Here is a 21,309-nt window from a genome sequence, read left to right as displayed (position 1 = left end):
GAGTTGAGGGGGAACTTCTTCTCTCAGAGAGTAGTGAATCTCTGGAATTCTCTGCCCATTGAAGTGGTGGAGGCTACCTTGTTGAATATGTTTAAATCACGGGTAGATAGTTTTCTGATCGGTAGGGGAATTAAGGGATATGGGGAGCAGGCGGGTAAGTGGAACTGATTCGCTTCAGATCAGCCATGATTTTGTTGAATGGCGGGGCAGGCTCGAGGGGCTAGATGGCCTACTCCTGCTCCTATTTCTTATGTTCTTATGTTCTTATGTAAAACAGTGACATGGAGAGAGGGCAGGTATTGAGGTCCTATGATTAGACTTTCAGGAGATAAGGAGGAAATTAAAAAGCAGGACCGCAAAGATAATAATATGCAGATTACTCCCACAGTCACACACATGCAAGCGTAGGAATAGGAAGGATAGGGAGGGACAATGAATGATTTGAGGCATGTTGTAGGTGGGAGGTCTTCAGATTTTTGGGTCATTAGGGCCAATTCTCAGGCAGGAGGCACCTATTCAATAGGGAAAAGTTGCATCTCAGCAGGACTGGGACCAATGTCCTCATGGGGAGATTCACTAGTGTAGTGGAAGGATTTGAACTAAATTGGTAGTTGGATGGGCACCAACATATAGAAGGAGAAAATAAAAATAAAGTGAATAAAGCAGTGGAAATGTTAGGTATTGGAGAGAAGGAAGCTGTACCATATTAGGTAGGAGCAGACTAAGGAGAACTATAAGGAATACAACAACAGGTTTAGAATGCATTCATGTAAATGCACAAAGGGCTGGATCCTAGAAACCTATTTAGCTCTTTAAAAATGATCGGTAGGAGCTGGATTTAGAAGTCCCACCACACTTTCCAATGGATCCCATTTTTGCCATTAGGGGAAAGAGAGTGAAGTGCAATTCACATGAGAGAAAACTGAATTCCAGTTTAAATCAGTGCTGGGTTCAAAAAGATTCAACTTTCGCTGGAGCAATGGCCTTCACTTACAGTGTGGGAGTCACAAAGTTTTAGGTGAGACGTAAATGCTTGTGTAGGGCGGATAAAGTCTGTAGGGACTGTCAAGCTGTGAAACTATTTCAATCCACAACCCATTAAAAATTAAAAACTTCATTGCAGTGTTAATGTAAACCTACTTGTGACTAATAAATAAACTTTACTTTAAAATGACTGCCTATGTTAATGTGAGTAGAATAAATCTGTTCTAGCAGCTCCAATAGCTGTTTGCTGACATTGTTATTGCCAATGAATGCTATCCTTATTAATGCTTGTCTGTTTTCCACAACCTAAAATTATCTCAGCAGTGATTTACTAGCTCAATTTTATTGAAAGTTCAAGGAAGTTATAAAAAGATTAGCTGTCTTTGATGTGGGGTAATGATTACAAGTCTTTTTGTCTTTATAAAGGATTCAGTAATTGATGCTATCTAAAAGCTTTGAATGGGCTTTCAGGTATGGGATTTCTTTTACTATAGTAAAGGCTATAATACATATTTAGAACTTTATCTTATTTCATCTGAACAGGGCTCCTAAGGTCTGCCCATTGGTGGATACTGGGTGAGTTGGCATGGAGGCCATGAGGGGCAAGTGTGGTGGATGGGTTTTGAGTACAGGAGCAGGGATGTGTTGTTGAAATTATACAGGGCCTTGGTGCGGTCACACCTAGAATATTCTGTGCAGCTTTGGTCTCCTTTTCTGAGGAAGGATGTTTTTGCTCTCAAGGGAGTGCAGCGAAGATTTACCAGGCTGATTTGGGAATGGTGGAACTGATGTATGAGGAGAATTGACTAGGTTAGGATTGTTTTCGCTGGAGTTCAGAAGAATGAGGGAGGATTTTATAGAGACTTATAAAATTCTAACAGGACTACAGGGTAGATGCAGAGAGGATGTTCCCGATGGTGGGAGTGTCCAGAACCAGGGGTCACAGTCTGAGGATTCGGGGTAGACCATTTAAGACGGAGATGAGGAGACATTTCTTCACTCAAAGAGTGTGAGCCTGTGGAATTCATTACCACAGGAAGTAGCTGATGCCAAAACATTGACTGTATTCAAGAGGCAGCTGGATATAGCACTTGGGGAAAAAGCAGGATTAGGCTATTGAGTTGGACTATCAGCCATGATCGTGATGAATGGTGTAGCAGGCTTGAAGGGCCAAATGGCTTCCTCCTGCTTTTATCTTCTATGTTTCTATGCTGGCATGAGTTGATATGGGAGCTTGAGGTGGCATGCAGAGAAGTGGGGGAAAGGGATGTTGGGGTGTGAGGGGTGAGGGTTAGAGAGCCTAAAAATTAAGGAATAAAATGGGAATGTGTGTCAGAGTACTGAGGCAGGCTGTTTAAACAGCTCATCTCACCACTTGGGTGTTTTTGTAGCTACCTATAATCTGCATCTGGGGATGGTATGCCCAATTCCATTCTGCAGCATACCTCCACCCTAGAGCAAAAGTCAGGTCTAGTAAGACGCTTTCTTACAAAACCAGTGCGATGAGCCAGAAACTATCCTGACTCACACTATCTGCTTTGAAAGTGAAAATCTGGCTCAAAGGTTTGTTGAATAGGATTGATAAGGTGCAAGCACAAATAATTGTGGGACTGTGATGCAGTGACAATAATGGAAACGTGGTCTAAAAATGGTGAGGAACAATTGCTTAATATCCAAGGATACAAAATATTCCGAAAAGATGGGGAAGGGAAAAAGGGGAGTGGTGTGGAATGCTAATGAGGGAAGAAACTGAACTTTGGAAAGTAAGGATGTCAATGAGGGGGCAAGAGCAGAATCAATTTGGTTCAAGATGAGAAGAATGAAAGGTATGATCACACAACTGAGGTTGCTCTATAGGTTTCCAAGTATTATGAGATAGAGGAGCAAATCTGCAGCGAAATCATAGATATGTGGTTAGCACTGCTGCATCACAGCACCAGAGATCCGGCTTCAATTCTGGCCTCGGGTCACTGTCTGTGTGGAGTTTTCACAATCTCCCTGCGTCTGTGTGGTTTTTCTCCGGGTGCTCCGGTTTCCACCCACAGTCCAAAGATGTGTGGGTTAGGTTGATTGGCTATGCTAAATTGCCCCTTAATGTCAGAGGGACTGGCAGGGTAAATATGTGGAGATTGCAGAGATAGGGCCTGGTTGGAATTGTTGCTGGTGCAGGCTCGATGGACCGAATGGCCTCTTTCTGCATTGTAGGGATTCTATGATTCTATTCTGTATGTAAAAACGATGGAGTGATGATATTGATGAAAATTAACCAAATCTCACTTTAGGATAATGTTAAGAGTTAAAGTTTCATTGGTCAGAACATTGAATACAGGAGTTGGGACGTCTTGTTGAAGTTGTACAAGACATTGGAGTACTGTGTACAGTTCTGGTCACCCTATTATAGAAAGGATATTATCAAACTAGAAAGAGTGCAGAAAAGATTTACTAGGATGCTACCGGGACTTGATGGATTGAGTTATAAGGAGAGGCTGGATAGACTGGGACTTTTTTCCCTGGGGCGTAGAAGGCTGAACATAGAACATAGAACATAGAACAGTACAGCACAGAACAGGCCCTTCGGCCCACGATGTTGTGCCGAGCTTTATCTGAAACCAAGATCAAGCTATCCCACTCCCTATCATCCTGGTGTGCTCCATGTGCCTATCCAATAACCGCTTAAATGTTTCTAAAGTGTCTGACTCCACTATCACTGCAGGCAGTCCATTCCAAACCCCAACCACTCTCTGCGTAAAGAACCTACCTCTGATATCCGTCCTGTATCTCCCACCACGAACCCTATAGTTATGCCCCCTTGTAATAGCTCCATCCACCCGAGGAAATAGTCTTTGAATGTTCACTCTATCTATCCCCTTCATCATTTTATACACCTCTATTAAGTCTCCCCTCAGCCTCCTCCGCTCCAGAGAGAACAGCCCTAGCTCCCTCAACCTTTCCTCATATGACCTACCCTCCAAACCAGGCAGCATCCTGGTAAATCTCCTCTGCACTCCTTCCAGCGCTTCCACATCCTTCCTATAGTGAGGTGACCAGAACTGCACACAATATTCCAAATGTGGTCTCACCAAGGTCCTGTACAGTTGCAGCATAACCCCACGGCTCTTAAACTCCAACCCCCTGTTAATAAAAGCTAACACACTATAGGCCTTCTTCACAGCTCTATCCACTTGACTGGCAACCTTTAGAGATCTGTGGATATGGACCCCAAGATCTCTCTGTTCCTCCACAGTCTTCAGAACCCTACCTTTGACCCTGTAATCCACATTTAAATTTGTCCTACCAAAATGAATCACCTCACATTTATCAGGGTTAAACTCCATTTGCCATTTTTCAGCCCAGCTTTGCATCCTATCTATGTCTCTTTGCAGCCTACAACAGCCCTCCACCTCATCCACTACTCCACCAATCTTGGTGTCATCAGCAAATTTACTGATCCACCCTTCAGCCCCCTCCTCTAAGTCATTAATAAAAATCACAAAGAGCAGAGGACCAAGCACTGATCCCTGCGGCACACCGCTAGCAACCTGCCTCCAATCCGAAAATTTTCCATCGACCACCACCCTCTGTCTTCGGTCAGACAGCCAGTTGCCTATCCAATCGGCCAACTTTCCCTCTATCCCACACCTCCTCACTTTCATCATAAGCCGACCATGGGGGACCTTATCAAACGCCTTACTAAAATCCATGTATATGACATCAACTGCCCTACCTTCATCAACACACTTAGTTACCTCCTCAAAAAATTCTATCAAATTTGTGAGGCACGACTTGCCCTTCACGAATCCGTGCTGACTATCTCGGATTAATCCGCATCTTTCTAAATGGTCGTAAATCCCATCCCTAAGGACCCTTTCCATCAATTTACCAACCACCGAAGTAAGACTAACCGGTCTATAATTACCAGGGTCATTTCTATTCCCTTTCTTAAACAGAGGAACAACATTCGCCATTCTCCAGTCCTCTGGCACCATCCCCGTGGACATCGAGGACCCAAAGATCAAAGCCAAAGGCTCTGCAATCTCATCCCTTGCCTCCCAAAGAATCCTAGGATACATTTCATCAGGCCCAGGGGACTTATCGACCTTCAGTTTATTCAAAACTGCCAAGACATCCTCCCTCCGAACATCTATTTCCTCCAGCCTATTAGCCTGTAACACCTTCTCTTCCTCAAAAACATGGCCCCTCTCCTTGGTGAACACTGAAGAAAAGTATTCATTCATCACCTCGCCTATCTCTACTGACTCCATACACAAGTTCCCACTACTGTCCTTGACCGGCCCTAACCTCACCCTGGTCATTCTTTTATTCCTCACATAAGAGTAAAAAGCCTTGGGGTTTTCCTTGATCCGACCCGCCAAGGACTTCTCATGTCCCCTCCTAGCTCTCCTAAGCCCCTTTTTCAGCTCATTCCTTGCTAACTTGTAACCCTCAATCGAGCCATCTGAAGGGTGATCTTATAGAGATCTGTAAAATAATGAGGGGCATAGATCAGCTAGATAGTCAATATCTTTTCCCAAAGGTAGGAGAGTCTAAAACTAGAGGGCATAGGTTTAAGGTGAGAGGGGAGAGATAGAAAAGTGTCCAGAGGGGCAATGTTTTCACACATAGGGTGGTGAGTGTCTGGAACGAGCTGCCAGAGATAGTAGTAGAGGCGGGTACAATTTTGTCTTTTAAAAAGCATTTAGACAGTTACATGGGTACAATTGGTATAGAGGGATATGGGCCAAATGCGGGCAATTGGGACTAGCTTCGGGTTTAAAAAAAAAGGGCGGCATGGACAAGTTGAGCCGAAGGGCCTGTTTCCATGCTGTAAACTTCTATGACTCTAAGGGATTAGGAGATTTGCTTCCCAGATTGCTAAGGGAAGTAGGAGCCGAGAGAGCAGAAGGGCTTGTCATAATCTTCCAAACTTCCCTTGATATGAAAAAAGTTTCCATAAGATTAAAAGACGGCCAATGTGGCATCCTTATAGAAGAAAGTGTGGAAGGAAATTCATCATAACTACTGGTCAGTGTAACATTAGCGATGGATAAAGTTTTAAAAAATATAATCAAGGAAAGACTGAACAAGCACTTGGAAAGGGAGAGCCATTTTTGATGAACAATGTAGGTTGATGAATGCAGTGGATTTTAAGAAAACATTTGACAAACTACCAAATAAAAAGCTGATTAACAAAACTGAGGCTCAGCAAATATGACAGTGCCAACTTGGATTAAAAAAATTCGCTTCAGGACAGAAAATAAGTCATGGTCTGTGGTTGTTTTTCAGACTGAAGGATGATGAACAGTAGTGTTCCCTTAAGATCAGTGCTCGGAACACTGCTTTTTGATACATATAAATGACTTAAATATTGGAATACGGAGTATCATTCCAAAATTTTATGATATGAAACTTGGAGGTGTAGCAAACTGTGAAAATGATAGCAATTGTCTGTAACAGGACATAGGCAGACTAGCAGAATAGATGGACAAGTGGCAGATGGAATTGAATTCAGAGAAGCATGAGGAGATGTATTTTGGCAGAAGAGATTGAGAGAGACACAGTTCCAAAGAGTGTGCCGGGACTGAGAGATGTCACGGTTCATGTGCATAAGTCTTGGAAAGTGGCAGGAAATATTGAAAGAGTGTTTAGCAAATGGGTTCTTAGGTTTCATAAATTGAGGTCTTGAATACAATAGCAGGTATGTTGTGCTGAGCCTTCACAAAACTCTGGTTAGGCCTCAACTATCCCACAACTGGGGCAGCACAGTGGCAGATTGGTTAGCACTGTTGCCTCATAGCACCAGGGACCCAGGTTCGATTCCCGCTTGGGTCACTGTCTCGGCAGAGTCTGCACGTTCGCCCTGTGTCTGTGTGGGTTTTCTATCGGGTGCTCGAGTTTCCTCCTACAGTCTGAAAGACGTGCTGGTTAGGTGCATTGGCCATGCTAAATTCTCCCTCAGTGTACCTGAACAGGCGCCGGAGTGTGGCAACTAGGGGATTTTCACAATAACTTCATTGTACTGTTATGTAAGCCTACTTGTGACCCTAATAGAAAATTAAAAATAGAGTACTGTTTCCAGTACTGGTCACCACATTTTAGGAAGGATGTGAGTGTTCTTGAGATGGTGCAGTGGAGATTTGCCAGAATGACTCCAGAGATGAGGGATTTTAGCTACATGGTTAGGTTGGAAAAGCAGGGATTGTTCAACTTGGAGTCAAGGAGATTGAAGGGAGATTTTATGGAGTTGTACAGATTTAGACAGTGTTGGAAAAGGAAAGCTGTTCTCATTAATTGATAGTACAAATGCTAGGGGACAAAGATTTAAGGTTTTGGGCGCGAGGTGCAGGGGGATATGAGGAAGAGCTTTTTCACACAGCATGTGTTAATGACCTGAAAGTTATTGCCTACGAGGGTGATGGAAGCGAAGACAGTCAATGATTTTAAAAGAAAATTGGAGGTCACTTGAGGTAAATAAATTTGCAGAGCTATCGGTACAGAATGATGGGCCAATGAGACAGATCGAATTGCTCTACAAAGAGCCAACATGGAATCGATGGGTGAATGGCCTCCTTCTGTCCTGTTATACCTCTGTAACTCTATGACATATTTTATAATATTAAGTAATCATTGAATATATTCTGAAAAATAGTTAGCAATTATATTTTGATATTACAATTTTTCATCCATTAAATAATCTCTGTTTAATTTTTGAACAGAAATATCCAGAAAAATACATTGTTCCTGATGGAAAGACAACTTTCTGGGACAATCAGAAAGGGTTCACTATTTCGAGTCACAAGATCAGAGATGTCGGAATCGTGGCTTGTGAGACAACAATAAATGGAAGAGTCTATAGTTCCAATGTGTATGTGGTGGTAGTTTTAGGTAAGGTGCCCTTTGTACATTTATACTGAGACGCTAATTTTTATACATCATACTTAACTTCCACTACAGAACAACTGTTTTTGAAAAATGAATATAGGACAGATGGGACATGTACTTGCCAGCCCAAAGTTTTTGTCACAAGACCCAAGCCAATATTTGGCCAGATCCTGTGCAGTTTATTTTGGTGAGGTGCTAGTGCAGAATGCCTTCCTTAGAGGCAGCTCGCCCATCAAATGGTGGGATATTCAGCAGGGGCTGCTGAAAAAGCAATTCCTATTGCAGCACCTAAAGAAGAGTTGGAAGTGTTGAGAATGATTTGGAGAAACCAGTTTTGAGAAGTAGACAAAAACTTACAGCATTTATAATGAATAGAGCAATAATATTGGAAGCCTTTCAACCTCAAAATGAACATAGAAACTAGAAGCAGGAGTGGGCCATTCGGCCCTTTTAGCCTGCTCCGCCATTCATTTTGATCATGGCTGATCATCAAATTCAATATCCTGATTTCCCCCTTCCTCCCATATCCCTTGATCCTTTTAGCCCTAAGCAACTGACATTAAAAAAAAGTCAAGCCAGCATCCAGATTGCCCTGACTGAAGCTGACAATTCCTTCACTGTACACTCAAAATAGCTGGCTCACAATTTCTACCACCAATATTTGGTGGACGTTACTCGGAACTGGTGGAAATCTGTCGCGCCAAGATAATAAAAAATGGCGCTCAGATCGAAATCATCTGACTCTGCTTGCTACTGGAGGAATTTTTAGCTTTCAAGCTAAGACCTGTGTGGGAGCAGATGGGAACTGATCTTCTACCAGTCACTTTCTGATGATCCCACAACTGTCCTGATTTCAAGGGCAAATGGTACGGTAATGATAAAAATCATTGCAGTTTCTTTCTACTGTTTCTGCTCAAGTGGATATAATTAAAACAAAACAGTGGGAGCACAGTTCAATGACTGCGGAAGACATTCTAATACATTGCCGAAATAGTTCTCTGGTAAAAATAATATGGATGTTTATCAGCCTATAACCTGAAACATCTGTACCATGGCCCATATGTATCTCACTTTAAAAATACTCCAAGCAATCTGTAAACTGAGATAACAGATAATCGGAACTGGCCAGCTTATACTACTTCTCACAGTGGGGCTGCTGTACTGGCTGATAACCCTCAGCACAGCTACAGACAGTAGGATGCCATTTCGTGCTTATTGCCTGCTGGGATAGAGGTTCAGGTTTGGAGATCGTTTATACTACTGTGTCTCCAGTTTTATCAACAGGAAACCTAGCTCTCCTCCAGTAAATAATTCGATTGCTTTTACACAACAAATTCTTTCAATAATTTAGAACATACCAAGTTCTTTTGGCATGGGATTGATATCGTAATTGGTTGAGGTTACAGCTCAGAGTCTCTCTTATTTTCTAAGGCATTTCATTTGTTTTCATCATGTTTATTTTCATCACAGTCGGTCACCTGATTGGTAAGGGTGGAATGCAGCATAATTTTAGGTCTATGTTCAACACTCTGACATGGTCAGGGATTTGGATGGTATTTGCTAATACAGGAAGATTTCCCTCCCATATCTGGTGTAAGGAAATTGTAAATGTACTCTTTATAGCGCCCAAAGCAAAATACCTGTACAATTTGCATTACCTTCATCTCTCAACTTTCATTTCTCATGACTCAAAACTTATTTCTTATCATTGTGCCATCATATCAGGGATACTTATGTAATGTATGCTCCCTGCAGGAACCAAGATTCAGGAGCTTACATTGACCCCTCGGTCACAAGTGGAGTTAGCAGTGGGGGAACGCTTGATACTTAACTGCAGTGCCAAAACTGAGCTCAACGTACGGCTAAACTTTGATTGGAAGTATCCAGGAATGCAGGTACAACATATGAAAGTTTTGTGGCTTTGTTTAGTTTGGAGAAAGCAGTTCTAAGTGACACAATGGAACAAATCCACAGAGAGAAGCAAGATCCTGGGTTCAATCTTTGATATTACAAGCGTGAGGTCAGTGCATTCAATAGGGAAGAGAAGTGAAGTCGAGTCTATAGTATAAAGTGTTAACAAATGGGATATGCTACTATATGACATAAATGATTATGTAACACTGCTATGATTCAGTCATGTGCTAGAATCTTGAGAGAGAGGTGGAATCATGCCTAGGAGTGATGTGCCCACTCTGTAACCTGATGTAGTACTAAACAAGTGTTAAGTTCCCAGAGTATGTCTACAGTCTGTCTAAGAACCAAGTCCAATGCCTATAGTCCAAGACGTGAAAGACCAATCTCAGACCGATCTCAGAACATGGTGGCAGCAATAGAGACATCAATGTAAAAATCGCATTGGTTATTGAAGGAATTGAAGGAACCACAGAGTGAAGAAACCTTTAAAGCAGCTCAGAATTTCAGCATAAGAAGGAGGCACAATGGGGAGAGATAATGATGACCATACCTAGTAAGAAGGATTTGCTTTTGCTCTGCCCATTTGACTGCCTCGAGGTCCTGCAGAGAGGTCAGCAGTGGGAGTTATGGAAACACTTATTCTCCGGTACTGAGTAGCATCATATCATCATGAAAAGAGTCAAAGCTTCAAGTTAGTTCATTTCTTTATGCAGTAGATCAAATAGCAGACAACATTCTCCTAAGGCAGAGCATGCAGGGGTCTGCCACAGACTTTGATTCCATTCTTAAAGCCTTTGACATCCATTTTAACGCAAAGCAAAATTTAGCAATTGAATGAGCATGTTTTAACCAGTGCTCACAACAATCTTTGGAATCAATTGGATCATTCCTCACTGACTTATAGCTGGTCTTGCAGATGTGGTGCATTGAAGGATGAGCTAATTCATGATCACATAGTCATGGGTGCCAAGAATGAAAAATTCTCTGGCTTTCTGTGATGATCTCACATTGGATCAAGCAGTTCAGTTTGTGACGCAGGCTGAGCTTCGGGCAATTAATCAGGCTATAATTCACGGTGACTCCAAGGCTTCACAGTCTCTATAGATTGGGTAGGCCCACGGGCCAAAAGCCCCACCCATACCAAACTCCCAAACCAACTGAAAGGGCAGGAAAATCCTCGCCAGCAACCATTTTGAGATGCTTGCATTGTGGTGTGAAGACCAAGCATAGATGCAAAGATTTCACACCTTGTGACACGATTGCTTCCAGTGTGGCAAAACTGGAACATTTCAAGCATTTCTGCAAATTCAGCAATTTTAATCAAAGTCACAGATCAACAAGTATTTATGAAACATATTCCTCCCAAGAAATGTAAAATCCAAAAAAGACAACATTACAGAGTTCCTCGGGGAAGTAGATAGTCCTGATCCAGACTACTGGATCAAGATACTGGCTAAAATTGATACTGGTGCAGCTGTTAACATTAGCAGATTAACTCAACTAGCTTCAGCCAATGACCCTTCATCTATCAGATATCAACTTCAGAACTAGATTTCTGCCTCAGATCAAAGCAACATAGATCTTCCAATCAAAGGCAGGATTATTGCTCCTCTTAGCTACAATTGGTGGTTCTCTCTATGTACTTCACAATCAGTGTACATCCTATTGAATGGCAATGTTGGTGTACTTCTAGGAATTCTAGACAAACCAGATGATGCTCATCATTTGACCAACTCACTTTCTTTCATGCAACAAAACCAACCTTCCTTTAGAAGCAATAGAAATTCATCTTTCAGAGGCTGTGGATGTCTGAACACTCAGCAGTCTTTGTTCACAGAGACACCATCTTCTAGACCCAGGGCAGACATAGAAGTTATGAATCTCCCAGTTCATCACAAAGTAAGGGCCAAGGTGGGGTTTACAGAAAGCACTGCAGCAGATGGTGACCATTCCCATGAAGATCTGTTGAACCAGAATTGACTCTTCCTAAAGAGTGATGAGGAATAATTCCTTGCTGCACAGATCTCTTGGAAGTTGATGTCCTAGAGAATGATTCATTTTCCCATTGACGGATGCATCTTATGACATCTCTGTTGTCCTTTTGGAAAAATCAGCTGTGATTTCAGTGGCTGAGCAGCATTCATACCTTAGGTCCATTGAATCTAATGATCTACTGCCTACTTTTTTTCATGAAGAGTCTTCCACAAAAAATGCTTTGTCTGCGTGCAAATTGGAGTCCATAAAGGATCACCCTGCTAAAGAGCTGGTACCTTCCCAGGGTGAAAGTCAATTGGCACACATGCTTCAGTCCCAGCTGCAAGTCTTCTTTTCGAAGAGCTGGAGGTCAGCACAGAAGCTGAGGCAGAAACCTAGTATCAGTTCTGAAGCTGCAGAATCCTGTACAGCAATTTTGTCGCAGAGTTAATTGTCTGCAGGAAATTCATCCCATTACAGAAGATGAGGCTGTCTTGTTTCCATAGTCTCAGCAGTTCTTCCCATTGTCCATAGTGGAGCAATCTCATAAAGGGAGAAGTGTGGCCCTTTTAGCACTGCTGACCAAAAGAAGATGGTTCTCCAAAAAATATCATTGGGGAAATTGTCTCTTCTACTTTTCCTGACAGTCTTATAGGTTATATTCATCGTCTAAGTTCATTGAAATCTCAGATCTTCAGTGCCTTTTCAGTTGCTCATACAACAATGGATGACACAGCTGTGATCGTCTTTCCTGGAATTGAAGATCATTCCCCTTATGAAACTTCTTCCCAGAGTCCTTTGAGGAAGCAACACATTCCTCTTCTTCTCTTCTAGACCCGGAGGGTCCAAAATTTGATTCCTTCAGTCTTCTCCTTTAGATCAGTCTTTCATTGAAAAGTCTTTGTTGTCCTTGCAGTTCAGTTATCCTGAAACTTGCATTCTGCTTTCCAGCAATGTTGATATCATTGATGATAATGTGTTGTCCTATACTGCAAATGCTGATGTCCAACCAGATGTATGTCTCCAAGACGGTTTCCCTAGGGGCTGAGAATACTGAGGAAGATTTTAATCTCCAGCACTGTGAGCTGGGGAGGGGAAGAGTATGAGTTGGAGTTGGCTAGCAAAAAGGGAGTTGTAGAAATACAATTCAGATAGTTTGTTTCATGCTGTTGTCAAAAAGTAGGAGAGCCTACTTGGAGGGAGGTTTACTATAAAGAGTTAACGGATGGAATATGCTATTGTATGATATAGATGATGATGATTTACCACTGACACTAGTCAGTCATGTATTGGACGCTTGAGAGAGAGGTTGGAACCATGCCCAGGAGCTGCCTCCCATACATACTTTGTTACCCGCTTAGGTGTAGTACTAGCAAACACGTGTTAAGCAGACACCAGAGTACGTCTAAAGTCTGCCTGTAAGCAAGTTCCATGTCTATAGTTAAAGACAGAAGAACCAATCACAGAACAAAAAAAATTAGTTTGGAGGTAGTCATCTCATGGTAGCGATAGGTATAGAACTTTTATACAGTGGCCAATCTGTTCGAGGTGCAGGTGTTGAACAAAGAAATTTTAAAATAGCAAATCAATTAGATTGAAATATCAAATGAAATAAGATTGTTAATGAATCCTTCTTATGCTGTACATTCAGGTGAAAATCTCCAAAAGCTTTTAAGGTTACATTATTGGGGGCAAAACTGATTCAATATATTTTGTAGTTACTTAATATCCTTGAATTTGCATGAGAAATGTGGAATACACTTTCAGTAAAATTAATTGAAGCTGCATTGTTCAACCCGCTCAAATGGAAGTGAATAAATGTGTGGTTGAGAGCTATTTTTTGCCGTAAGGTTAGGTATAGTTTGGGGTGATCAAATTCTTCATTTGGCATTTTCCTTTGCAATTGCAGCAGATGATGGTCATGTTCTCTGAGTGTGACAGCAGTTCAGAATTAAACAGTTCAGAATTGAACAGTAGAAATATGAGGGGCCAGAGTTCAATATTAAAAAAGTTGGCACCTGAACAATTCCCGCCATTACTTATGTGTATGCCAGGTAGCAAATGTGGTCAGTTTGACCAGTCCAGGAAAAATAATTTTCCCGTTTTCCTGAATTTTGATCCCCTTTTCTGACAATTATACATACTGACTTCCAAAAGATCTAAACTTGAATATCAGTTGCAATTTCAAGTTGTGATTAGTACTGTCTAAATCTAGCAAGATATTACATAGCGGTAAAATATTCTCATTGCTACCATAAATATTTCATTCAATTAATTTTGATTTTCTGTGCATGCCCAAAAGGACAGACCTCTTTATTGCGCTGTTCTCAATATAGAAAGAACTCACATTCATATTGCATGATGTCGTTCCCCAAAAGAATTATTCATACTTCTAAAGCATAATTACTTATTATGAGGTAATGTGGCAGTCAGTTTACACATAATCAAGTTCCATTGACCAATTAACCTGTTATCATGGAGGGTGGGAGGAATGTTGGTCAGGATGCTAGGACAGTATCCTACTTTTTGTCATGGGCCCTTTGGTCCATTTTATCAGGGCAGACAGGCCTTCAGTTTAATGTTGAATATAAAGGCAACACTTTTGATAATTCACACTTTCTCAGTATTTTACCAAAGCAATGTAAGTAATGCAGTTTAAGTCCTAGAATGGGGTTTGAAATATTTTGCTTCAGAGGTAACAATACTGCCAAATGGATCAAACTGACACATAAGCAGCATTCATATTATTCAGAGGATCTGCATTCTCATACTGTAATCCACTTCAGAAAATATCCAGTAGATTTTGAAACGCAATTAACTGGGTCCTGTACACTAAGTGACTTTTTGTTAATTACTGCAGAATAGACACTCATTCTTCCACGCAATAAAACTAGAAGTACCCAAAGGACTGGTACTCTCAAGCATTCTGATTATAGACAATGTGACAAAAGGAGATGAAGGGACATATTTCTGCAGTGCTTCCAGCGGAGTTATGACAAAGGAGAACAGTACCGACGTCGTCATTCACGGTGAGATCTGCTGTTTGATGTGCTGTAAAACATTTTTAAAGCAAATCATTATTTTATAACCATTGAAGGAAGGGATACACTTTCATTGATGACCATCATTGGTAAATGCAATTCTGAATCAAGAGTTCCTACATCAAATGAACTGGCCAGTTAAAGTCTGAAGGACATATTTGTCATTTAAAAATCCAGCTCATTCACTTGTTGAAAAGATGGGGCCATCACTGACGAGGCATTTATTGCCCATCCCAATTACACTTGAGTAGGTGGTGATGAGCTGCCTTCTTGAAGGTACATCCACAATGGTGATAGAAAGGCAGTTCCAGGGTTTTGACAGTGAAGTAATGGCAAAAGTCAAGATGCAGTATGGCTTGAAGGGAATCCTGTAGATTGTAGTATTTCCATGTATCTGCTACCCTTGTCCTCCTAAGTGTTAGGGTTGCTCCTCACCTTTCCAGGATAATCTCTCTGAAAGCTTTTGCCTTCCTACCCACCTCTCCCAGCCCTCTCACCAAGAAGAAGAGTTTATCTGTGTATTGTTTATATACCTAGAGATAAGATGGTGCTGCACCATGGCAACATGGGATTTTACATTGCTCATTGTTTGTGATGTAGTTTAATGTGATGTAGTTTAATAACTGTTAGTTATTTGTTTGTGTGTGAATTTTAATAAACAAGCTGTGTACCTGCAATTAATTTTTGAATGGACAATAAAATTTGGATTGAATTGAAAAGAGGGAGTTGCTGCCTTGGGATGGTCCCACTTTAACAGCAGAACACCTAGAATAATGAAAATCTTGCTTGACCTTAAGAACCTTTTGAGGAGGTAACAGCAGAGACTAGACAATGGCAATGCAGTCAATGGAATTTAACTGGATTTACTATAGGCCTTCAATCAGGTACCTTATTATAGGGGAGATGGTGGCATTGTGGTATTGTCACTGGACTAGTAATCCAGAGCCCCAGGATAATGCTCTGGGTACCCGGGTTCGAATCCCGCCATGGCAGATGGCGAAATTTGAATTCAGTAAAAAAAATTTGGAATTAAATCACAGAATACTACAGTGCAGAAGAGACCCTTTGGCCCATCGAGTTTGCACCGATGCATGAAAGGTCCTGACCTACCCACCTAATCCCACTTGCCAGCACTTGGCCCATAGCTTTGAATGGCCTTTAGAGGTCTAATGATGACTATAACACCATTGTCGATTGTCATAAAAACCCATCAGGTTCACTGACGTCCTTTAAGTGAAGGAAATCTGCCGTCCTTACCTGGTCTAGCCTACATGTGACTCCAGAGCCACAGCAATGTGGTTGACTCTTAACTGCCCTCTGAAATGGCCATTCAGTTCAAGGGCATTAGGGATGGGCAACAAATGCTGGCCCAGCCAGCAATGTCCACATCCTATGAATGAATAAAAAAAATAGACTAATGAATAATGTCAGAGAATGTGGAGTCAGTGGACAAGTAGCAAACTGGATTGCTGGCTGGCTTCAAGCTAGAAAGCAGAGGTTGGGAGTAAAGGGTAGTTATTCAGAGTGGCAAAAGGTGGTCAGTGATGTTCCACAAGGATCAGTGCTGGGACCCCTGCTGTTTACAATTTATATTAATGATTTGGCCCTTTGAATCAAAACCACAATTTCCTAGTTTCTGCATGACACCAAATTGGCCTTCTAGTTAAAATTGAAGAGGACAGCCACAGATTACAAGAGGACATTTATAAACTTGCAAAATAGCCGAATAATTGGAAAGTGAAGTTAGCACAGACAAAGGTGAGGTCGTACATTTTGGTGGGAAGAATAGGGAGTAAATGTATTACTCCAAGTCACTCGCCATCCCGACTTGAAAATATATCGCTGTTTCTCACTATCACTGGGACAAAGGGCGGGATTTTACGGCCTTGTTTGAGCGAGACTGGAAATTCCCATCCGAGGTCAACGGTCATTTCTGTTGTCTGCCCTTCGCCCGCTCCGATTCCGTGGTGGGTGGGGTGGTAGAATTCCGGCAAAAGTTCTGGAACTCCCTCTTTAACAGCCCCATGGTTCACCGCAGGGACTGCAGAGGTTCAGGAAGGCGGCTTGCCACCCAAGGGAAATTCTCAAGGGAAATTAGGAATGGGCAATAAAATGCTGGTCTAGCCAGTGACCCCCACACCTATTCAATGAACAAAAAAACCCAGCCTTTCATATGGTGAAATAAAGTACTCGGCTGGATTGGAATTGTGCATGATATACCCACCAAAAAAGCCTATGCGTACTCCCATTATACACTCACATTTGAAAAGTGGCTATTTGAATGAGGGACATGAAGGGGCCTGGCATCCATATACCTGTCCCCCAACAAGATGTGTCATCAGGAGAGAGGGAAAGATGAACCAAAATTAGCAGAAAAGTTAGGACATAGACTAATTTGGAATTCAAGTTCCTGTCAGCTGAAAACAGGGTAATAAAGAGTTGATGCTGTTTAAAGGTCAGCTGAAAAATGTACTTTTTGGCCACCGGGGAAGGCTTCCAGTGCTTGTTTGGAGAATTAAATTCCTGGCAAAATAAAACTATTCCTTGTAGTGATGACTTAGCACTCTTCATTTCATTCTGACAGCCTGATTTTCACACATTTTTTGCTGAACGTTAAGATTTGTTTTCTCAAACTTGCTCATACAAATATAATGAAGAATGCCGCCTTACACAAACAGTGTCAGTTCTTCTGGTGCTCAGAAAGTTACAAACCTCATGTTTTCAATAAGAACACTAGCTTTTTGGATCTGACTTTGTTTTCATTATGTGCTTTCAGACAGACCCTTCATCTTCATAGATCACAAAGCCGGGTCGATAGTCGAGGCAGTGCTGAAAGAAAGGAATGTCAAAATTCCAGTGAAGGTTACAGCCTATCCCCAACCAGACTTAAAATGGTAATTGCTAAATAAATGATGCAAAGAAATAAAGAGACTTACTTTTTCAAAATACCTTATCATAATTTCAGTTATATATAGTGGGGCATTTCTAGCATTTATTCTACTACATATAATTGTCAATGTAATGATTACTATTGGCATATTTACATTCAGTAGTGAGTGCCTGTGTGCAATTACTGAAACAGAATGCATTCCAATTGAACAGGGAATTCCTGCACTGGTTTCTCAGTTTTTGGTGTAGTGCACCAATCATCATCAAGAATAATTTTTGTGAGAATTTCAGATATTTTGAAACCTGATATTAGATCAGTGATTTCTGAATTTTTAAGGCAGATATTCTTGGGAGGCAAGGCGGTGGGTGATAGGTTATCAAGGCTAGGCGGGATGCAGATTTGAGATGACTATCAGACCAACCATGATCTTATTAAATGACAGAGCAGCCTGGAGGGACTGAGTGGCTCGCTTCTGCTCCTTGCTCATATGAATCGATAAACAATATGCATTATTTTTACTGTTAGATAATTTAAATAATGCAATTGCCTGTACATTTATTAATGGCAAATAATTTAATAGTAAAACTCACATTCTTAACATCACCGTTGTGCGAAGGAGCAAGTCATAAAACTGCACAAACCTTTTCTCTGTATTTTGTGCTTAATCAACCAATAATTCCTTATTCAATGACAAACCCACTGAGTTGTTTATTATTGCCGTAACGCTGCACACATTTTATTGGCCAATTTCTAATGGCTGTTCTATTAGTGCTGAAAAAGACTTATTGCTATGTGCCTCACAACAGTTTCTAATGATTTGGGGTTTTTCTAGGACCAAGAATGGAAAGCTCATTAACAATGATCAAGCACACTATAGGATAAAGCAAGTTGGGTATACATTGATCATCAGTGATGTGACTGAGAAGGATGCTGGGAATTACACAATCATACTTACAAATCCAATAACAAAAGAGAAGCAGCGTCACACAATCCAACTGATAGTAAATGGTAAGAAATGCAAAATTCAGTAATCATAAGTATTCTTTTAAATTGAAAATTTCACGTGAAAGGCCAAAATCAGTAATGTAGGACACATCACCAAGATAGGAGAAAAGCTAAGATAAATCAGATAGTAGCTTTTTTAAAGCAAATAGCTTATAGAAGGAAGGTCTAAAAGAGCTTGGGCGCTTTGCAGTTTTGAGAAGGATGAGCACTGAATATAGTTTGCATGGAAAAGATATTCTGAAATGTTTCTCAGTATTGAAACTCATTGCATAAGTGCTTGTCCATGGAATTTCACCATACCAATTCAATATGGAATAAAGACTTTACTAATATATTCATACTACATGCAGCCAATGCTTTTTTTCTGATACATAAATTCACGTATGTGATGCAAAAAAAGAAATGGCAAGATGTCCCTAACAAGAGTATTTATTTAAGTTACAAAAGTATTTTGAATGCATCCTTAGTTTTAAATTTGATAGATTGATTTGAATGTATGGCTTGTTTGCATGCCTATGAGTTTATATTTTTATTCCACAAAGCACCAGATATAAAGCTTATTGTGATGGAATTCAATTTTGACTGGGGCACCCAAGGTGATGGTGTTGGATCTGCACTTTTCTATAGTCTCGCATCTGTCGGTCAGTTTAAACTGGGGCAGTAGGGGAGATGGTGGTGCAGTGGTAATCTCACTGAACTATTAATCCAGAGGCTCAAATCCCACCATGGCAGCTTGCGGAATTTAAATTTAGTCAATGTAAAAAAGAAATCTGGAACTGACCTGCTTGTCACAGTAATGGTGACCATGAAGTAATAATTAATTGTTGTAAAATCCCATCCTGTTTGTAATGTTCTGTTGGAAGGGAAATCTGCCAGCTTTACCCAGTCTGGCCTACATATGACTCCAGACCCACAGTCATGTGATTGACTCTTAAATGCCCTTTGAAATGGTTTAGCAAGCTACTCACTTCAAGGTTAGGGAGAGGCAATAAATGCTAGTTTTGGCGGTGATGTTCACATCCCATTAAAGGAAAAAAAACTATTGTCGGACCTTTTTTCCTGGTTGTTCTGGTGCTTTGAACAAGTCTAGCACTTCAACATTTATTGCACATCCCTGGTTGCCCCGAGATCATTAAAATAAACAGCATAATGTGCAATTGGAGTCAGGTGTAGAACAGAGCAGTAAGGGTCTCTTTCCGGAAACATATTAGTGAACTAGCTGGGTGTTTATAGCATTTAACAGTTTTTATGGTATTTTCTTTGATTTGATTTATTATTGTCACATGTATTAGTACACTGTGAAAAGTATTGTTTCTTGTGCGCTATACAGACAAAGCATACCGTTCATAGAGAAGGAAACTAGAGAGTGCATGCAAGTGCTCTTCCAGTATTAGCCCAAATATTAAAATATTTATTGTATTAAACATTATAATTTTCTAAAGAAGAGTTATACAGACTTAAAACATTAACTTTGGGTGGAATTTTTCCATTTTTTGGCAGAGAGGCGCAGCAGGTGGGAAAACTGTGTATTGTCGGGCACTTAGTTGGAAAAGGTTGAGAGGGTGGGTCCCACCACATCACACTGGCTGTGCCAACAATTTAGGTTTTAAAAGGTCAGGGTACCATTTTAAATACAATACAGAAAATTAAAAATAGAACCCCCACCCCACCCCCAGGAACACTGTCACCCCAAGCACCAGCCCCCACCCACCTCACCCCACGGAATAGCCATCTCCATGGAATATCCCCCATGCAACACCTTCTCCCACCATGGAACATGTATTGTTTTCCCCGCCACACACGCATGCAACACCCCCCCACCCAACACCTTCTCCCACCATGGAATGCCACCCCACCGACCCACAGAATGACACCACCCCTCAACAGAATATCCCCCATGCAGCACCTACCCACTCCATGGAACATGCCCCCCCCCCCCCACCACACACACATGGAACCCCCCCACCCAACACCTACCTCCCCGATTAAACACCACACCACCAACTCACGGAATACCACCACCCCCCAACAGAATATCCCCCATGCAGCATCTACCCACCCCATGGAATATGCTCCCCACCCACACACATGGAACCTCCCCCCCACCCAACACCTATCTCCCCTCCTCAGAACTCCTCCCCAGCACTACCCCATGTCATGGCCACCGGAATTGGCTGGGGAATGCCAATGCTGCAGTGCTCTGGCTGTGCCCAGAAGCAGAGCCGGGGCAGTGCCTGAGTAGTGAATAGTGGTATTGTCACTGAACTAATAATCCAGATATCCAGGGTAATGCTCCAGGAACCCGGGTTCAAATCCCACTATGGCAGATGGTGAAATGTGAATCCAATAAAAATCTGGAATTCAAAGTCTAATGATGACCATGAAGCCATTGTTGATCGTCGTAAAAAACCATCTGATTCATTAATGTCCTTCAGGGAAGGAAACCTGTGGTCCTTACCTGGCCTGGCCATCGTGATTCCAGAGCCACAGCAATGTCGTTGACTTTTAAATGCCCTCTGAAATGGCCTAGCAAGCCACTCACTACAAGGGCAATTGGGGATGGGCAATAAATGTTTGCCCAGTCAGCGATGCCCAAATCCCATGAATGGATGAATTAAGGAA

The 21,309-nt window shown here is 41.5% G+C and overlaps 1 protein-coding gene across 1 annotated transcript in view; it reads left to right on the top strand.

The window, feature by feature from the left end:
- The window catches only part of kdr (kinase insert domain receptor (a type III receptor tyrosine kinase)), a 76,832-nt gene that overhangs the window by 15,607 nt on the left and 39,916 nt on the right, over positions 1 to 21,309 (top strand). The window contains exons 5-9 of the mRNA XM_078217277.1: positions 7,698 to 7,866; positions 9,619 to 9,758; positions 14,612 to 14,780; positions 17,569 to 17,686; positions 18,515 to 18,690. Coding sequence (XP_078073403.1) covers positions 7,698 to 7,866; positions 9,619 to 9,758; positions 14,612 to 14,780; positions 17,569 to 17,686; positions 18,515 to 18,690 — 772 coding nt within the window. The remainder of the gene's footprint in view (positions 1 to 7,697; positions 7,867 to 9,618; positions 9,759 to 14,611; positions 14,781 to 17,568; positions 17,687 to 18,514; positions 18,691 to 21,309) is intronic.

Source organism: Mustelus asterias, chromosome 1 (assembly GCF_964213995.1).
Source record: "Mustelus asterias chromosome 1, sMusAst1.hap1.1, whole genome shotgun sequence".
NCBI lineage: Eukaryota > Metazoa > Chordata > Chondrichthyes > Carcharhiniformes > Triakidae > Mustelus > Mustelus asterias.
This window is presented reverse-complemented; position numbering and strand designations above follow the sequence as displayed.